Source organism: Lampetra planeri, chromosome 79 (assembly GCF_965212315.1).
Source record: "Lampetra planeri chromosome 79, kcLamPlan1.2.h2, whole genome shotgun sequence".
Taxonomy (NCBI): Eukaryota; Metazoa; Chordata; class Hyperoartia; order Petromyzontiformes; family Petromyzontidae; genus Lampetra; species Lampetra planeri.
Window position 1 is genome coordinate 1,597,678 of NC_136184.1, and position 6,000 is coordinate 1,603,677.

The 6,000-nt window shown below is 54.0% G+C and overlaps 1 protein-coding gene across 1 annotated transcript in view; it reads left to right on the forward strand.

Moving 5' to 3' along the window:
* Positions 1-4,180, forward strand: part of LOC144738250 (uncharacterized) — a 103,651-nt gene extending 99,471 nt beyond the window's left edge. The window contains exons 4-5 of the mRNA XM_078621240.1: positions 1,459-1,594; positions 3,233-4,180. Of these exons, the coding sequence (XP_078477366.1) occupies positions 1,459-1,543 (85 nt within the window). The 3' untranslated portion in view covers positions 1,544-1,594; positions 3,233-4,180. The remainder of the gene's footprint in view (positions 1-1,458; positions 1,595-3,232) is intronic.
* Positions 4,181-6,000: the final 1,820 nt, after the last annotated feature.

The window sequence follows — 6,000 nt, forward strand, 5'->3', positions numbered from 1 at the left end:
AAAACAACAACCGACATTCGCCACTAAGTAGTGATGATGTCACCACGGCGCCTGTGCCAGGCCAGGTGCACTTTCAGGCCACGCGAAGTGTCGAAGGCTTGCTGACAAGACGTCACGGGACAGACCCAGGTTCCAAAGGTTGGCTGAGATGCTTGGTAGATACACCAGCTGTATGCCCAACTGTGCCAACTTGCCGAATTTTATCCGCCACTCGTTGTGAGCGTCACTCCTCTGCCCTCAGTTGTTGTTGGAGACAGACTGCCTCCAACTGTCCAGTAGCCTCCTTCACGAGCTTCCTCGTGAAGGATGCTATTTACACCACTGGTACCAGTCTTTCACAAGTCCACTCAACATCCTCCCATACAGCATCAGTCCATATTTTCGACAGCCCATGTCGTGGCCGTTTAGTCCCCTTTATGCGGCCAAAAAGAAACTGCTTGGGTATGCGGGCTACAAGACCCAGCCAACGCAGCCTTGCCTGCCGGAGGAGCTTACTGGTGGGAATGTGTCCAGATCCTTCAAGGATTTGTGAGCTCCTCACACAATCCAGCTAGGTTAAACCCAGGATGGATCGTTGGAACCACCACAGACACCACCACCACTAACACCATCAACATCACCACCAACAACACCAGTACCACCACCAACAAGAATATCACCATCATCAACACCGTCACCAGCACCACCAACAACACCAACAGCACCACCACCAACACCACCAACAACACCAACAGCACCACCATCAACACCACCATCAACACCAACAACACCAACAGCACCACCATCAACACCACCATCAACACCAACAACACCACCATCAACACCACCATCAACACCACCAACAACACTACCACCAACACCACCACGAACATCAAAGATAAAGATCCCCCTTATAGCTGAAATAAACTGTTGGGGCAAGTGCTGTTAGCCAGCATCACCTATGAAGGCCGGAACAGCACACGAGGGCGTGGGTGGCCAACACCGCGCCCGGCCGCCTTTGTCTCCGAGTGGCGATATTTACACACCACACCAGGTACTCATTTGAGGCTGAGTCGACCTAGGGGAGGCCCAGGACCGGTTCATATAATCGTCACTGGTGTTGACCTTGAGCGGGAATCCAATTCTGGGTCACCGGGTTCATAGCGCGGCGCGTTAACCACTCCACACACACAGACTCACACACGGATACAAACACACACAGACTCACACCACACACACAGACTCGCACCACCGCACCACCCACCCACAGCGAGGATCCACTCCTCACCTTCGCCAGAGTTTCTCCCCGCCTCTCTAACGGACAAACTGCCAGGGGGAAGCGCGTGGCTCGAGACGAGGGGGCGGTACCAGGTGACCACGCCCACCGAGACGTGGAGCCCTGAGCCCCTCACCCGAGCCCCCCCCCCATGCCCACCCCCCTCGCCCCGCCCCCTCTCCCCCGCCCCTCCTTCCGCCGAGGCTGGGGCGAGTGGAGGCAGCGCTGTGCATTGTGGGTGGCGAGCGGCTGATTCGGATTCCCGCTCGCGGCCACCGTCGCTGCTGAAGCGGCGGCTCGCTGGCTGGTCCTCCTCTACATCGACTCAGCCCGAACAAGGTGAGAACCTTGCACGGTGTGGACACATCAGCAGTGGCGGTGGTGGAGAGGGGAGGCAGAGGAGGCGCCTGGCTCACAGCCGTTACGCTCTGGGCGCCTGCTGAGTTCACGGCGCTGCTCCAAGCAGAGCGCGGCCCTGCTGATGATGATGAGGAGAGGCACTGCCAGATTGTGGCTGATGGGATGAGTTACATTTAGTTCTTTTGTATCTGGAGGGACGGATTTGTTGTTGTGGCAGAAATGGCCTCCACTAGAGGCCGCGATGTGGAGTATTTGGTCTACTCTTCCACGCTGGTCCAGACCCGTTGGAGCGAGGTGGGTGTACCCACAACTTTACCCTCCACACGCGGGGGGCGTCAGCTCACTGCACTTGCAATGCAGAGGTGCAGGTTCGAGTCCATTTCACACTCAGCCATTCACCCACCCACTCACCCACACACAGAGGGATAAAGACCCTTTATGCAGTGGTTGTGTAGTATCTGCATCAATGTTTTTGTTGTTTAGTTATGGTGGTTGTTGTGGTGGTTGCGGTTATAATCGTGGCTTTAGTTTTGGTTGTATAGGTGGTTATAGTGTTGGTTGTAATTGTGGTGGCTCTGATTGTGGTGCCTTTGGTGGTTTTGGTTGTGGTTATATGTGCGGTTGTGGTGTTTGTGGTTATAACTTGATTTGAAGCTTTGGTGACTGCAGGAATTACTCTCTGGTTCTTTCTGTAAAGTCACGTAGAAAGAAAATAAATTAAATAATAGAGTACGACGTTGGGATTGCAACACAAGCAACCGTCATCAGGTAGAACTAAATTTGAGAGAGAGACAAAACACAGAAACGGAGACACACAGACAGACACACAAGCAGAGAGAGACAACACAGACAGAGAGGGGGGGGGGCAGAGAGAGAGGTGGGTCTGCTGGAGCAGCTGCTGGAGCAGAGAAATTAGCATGTCAATGAATCCACCCCGAAGTGACCGAGGGAAAGAAGATCGAATGGCCCTATGAGAGCCTAGTAAATTTTAGAGAGAGAAATAGTTTGAGAAAACAATGTAGCAAATCTTTTGGAAATGTAATGTAATGCAACACAGAGTCGGCTAACACACAGTTAATGCATAGCCTGGTTGATTACGATCTCCAAAGATTGCTATAATTGGAAGTTAAGTGTGAAATTTGACGAACAGAGACACAGAGAGATGTGTGGAAATCCACCCAGAAGCGGCCGGGGGAGAGAAAGAGCAAAGGGACCTATGAGAGACTGGTAAATTTTAGAGAGAGAAATAGGCCATTTTCTCTCTCTCTCTCTGTGTGTCTCTGTGTTGCATTACATTACATTTCCAAAAGATTTGCTAAATTTTGTTTTCTCAAACTATTTCGCTAAAATTTACCAAGCTCTAATAGGGCCATTCGATCTTCTTTCCCTCGGTCGCTTCGGGGTGGATTCATTGACATTTGTGGTTATATTTGTTGTTGCTATAATTGTAATGGTAATAGTTGTGGTGTAGGTTGTTATGGTGGTTTTTATGGTGTTTATGGTAGTTGTATGTATTTTGAACTTCTATCGCACTGTACCCAGCCAACCGTGCTAATTTGAGGTGTGGTTATAGTTGTTATTTTATGGTTGTTTTGGTTATTGTTGTGGTGATTGTAGTTGGTGCAGGTGCTGGGATGAAGGATGCGTTCCATGTTCCCTGCCCATGCGGCTCCAACAGCGATGGCTCCAGCCAGCACTTCCACCCCTGTGCCACATGGGTCACATGACCTCGCCTCCCAGCATACCTTGCAGTCTCCATTGATTCTGGGGCATCTTTACCTCATGCATCTCTATCGAAGCTCTCACTTTCTCCACACACTCTCCTCCTACCTCTCCTCTCTCTCCCTTTGTCTCCCTCCACTCTCTCCCTGTGTCTCCATCCCCCCCTCCTCTTTCTGGGTGGTCCAGGTTCAGGGGTCAGGAGTTTACTGGCTGCACTCCGACCTTTGGCTGTCACCTGAGTTGAATTGTCGCATAACAGTCAATCCATAGAATCAGGATCTGTCCCGTGACCTCCTCCTCCTGCACCAAGCTTGGAACAGCAGTCAACTTGTGGCACCCGGATCTGTCCCATGACCTGCACCTAGCCTGGCACAGCAGTCAACCCATGGCACCTGGGTTGTTGTGATGACATCACTGCCACATCGTCGTGAGTTTGTGGGCTTGTGAGTGTGTGACTAGCATTTAGTGTGTGTTGGATGGTAGGGGTGTGTTTATATGTGTGAATGTGTGTGGGTGTGTGAGTATCGTGTTGAGTATGTGAGTGATGGTATGGGACAGTGTGAATGTGATGGTGAGTGTATCGTGGTGAGTGCAAGCAATACTGACTTTTTCTCCCTCCCTCCCTTTACCCACTCTTCCCCCCTCTCCCTCTCTCCCTCACTCTCCCCCACTCCCTCTACCTCCCTCTCCTTTCTCCCGTAACTACCTCGCCTGTTATACAGAAGGTGGTGGGTTCGATCCCTACCCTCACACCTGCTGTATATTTTGAGTTTGCGTGTCTCTCTCTCTACCCGTGATCGCGTTCAGAGTTTTTGGTTTCTATAAATGTCGATGTGATGATAAGCCACTTGGTTGATTTGATTGAGTGATTGATTGCGTGGGTGGGTGAGTGGGTGGGTGAGTGAGTGGGTGGGTGATTGGGTGGGTGGGTGAGTGAGTGAGTGAGTGAGTGGGTGGGTGGGTGGGTGAGTGGGTGAGTGGGTGGGTGAGTGGGTGGGTGGGTGGGTGGGTGAGTGGATGGGTGGGTGAGTGGGTGGGTGGTGGGTGAGTGGGTGAGGGATTGATTGAGTGGGTGAGTGAGTGAGTGAGTGGGTGAGTGATTGATTGATTGAGTGGGTGGGTGAGTGAGTGAGTGAGTGAGTGGGTGGGTGGGTGAGTGGGTGGGTGAGTAGGTGGGTGAGTGGGTGGGTGAGTGGGTGGGTGAGTGAGTGGGTAAGTGAGTGAGTGAGTGGGTGGATGGGTGGGTGGGTGGGTGAGTGGGTAGGTGAGTGGGTGGGTGGTGGGTGAGTGGGTGAGTGATTGATTGAGTGAGTGAGTGGGTGAATGAGTGGTTGAGTGAGTGGGTGAGTGAGTGGCTGAGTGAGTGGCTGCGTGAGTGGCTGAGTGAGTGGCTGAGTGAGTGGGTGGGTGAGTGAGTGAGTGAGTGAGTGGGTGGGTGGGTGGGTGGGTGGGTGAGTGGATGGGTGGGTGAGTGGGTGGGTGGTGGGTGAGTGGGTGAGTGATTGATTGAGTGAGTGAGTGAATGAGTGGTTGAGTGAGTGGGTGAGTGAGTGGCTGAGTGAGTGGCTGCGTGAGTGGCTGAGTGAGTGGCTGAGTGAGTGGGTGAGTGGGTGGGTGGGTGGGTGGGTGGGTGAGTGGGTGGGTGGGTGGGTGAGTGGGTGGGTGGGTGGGTGGGTGGGTGAGTGGGTGGGTGGGTGAGTGGGTGGGTGAGTGAGTGAGTTAGTTGGTGGGTGGGTGAGTGATTGATTGAGTGAGTGGGTGAGTGAGTGGTTGAGTGAGTGGGTGAGTGAGGGGTTGAGTGAGTGGGTGAGTGGGTGAGTGGGTGAGTGAGTGGGTGAGTGAGTGGATGAGTGAGTGGCTGCGTGAGTGGGTGGATGAGTGGGTGAGTGAGTGGGTGAGTGGGTGAGTGAATGAGTGGGTGAGTCAGTGGGTGAGTGAGTGGGTGGGTGAGTGAGTGAGTGGGTGGGTGGGTGAGTGAGTGAGTGAGTGGGTGGGTGGGTGGGTGGGTGAGTGGGTGGGTGAGTGAGTGAGTGAGTTAGTGGGTGGGTGGGTGAGTGATTGATTGAGTGAGTGAGTGGGTGAGTGAGTGGGTGAGTGAGTGGTTGAGTGAGTGGGTGAGTGAGTGGGTGAGTGGGTGAGTGAGTGGGTGGATGAGTGGGTGAGTGAGTGAGTGGGTGAGTGAGTGAGTGAGTGGGTGAGTGGGTGGGTGAGTGGGTGGGTGGTTGGGTGGGTGGGTGAGTGGGTGGTTGGGTGAGTGAATGGTTGGGTGAGTGAGTGGGTGAGTGGGTGGGTGAGTGGGTGAGTGGGTGGGTGGGTGGGTGAGTGAGTGAGTGGGTGAGTGGGTATGTGAGTGGGTGGGTGAGTGGGTGGGTGAGTGGGTGGGTGAGTGGGTGGGTGAGTGGGTGGGTGAGTGAGTGGGTGGTTGGGTGAGTGGGTGGGTGAGTGGGTGGTTGGGTGAGTGAGTGGGTGAGTGGGTGGGTGAGTGGGTGGGTGAGTGGGTGGGTGAGTGGGTGAGTGGGTGGGTGAGTGGGTGGGTGGGTGGGTGAGTGGGTGGGTGGGTGGGTGAGTGAGTGAGTGAGTGAGTGAGTGAGTGAGTAAGTGAGTGGGTGGGTGGGTGGGTGGGTGGGTGAGTGGGTATGTGAGTGGGTATGTGAGTGGGTGGG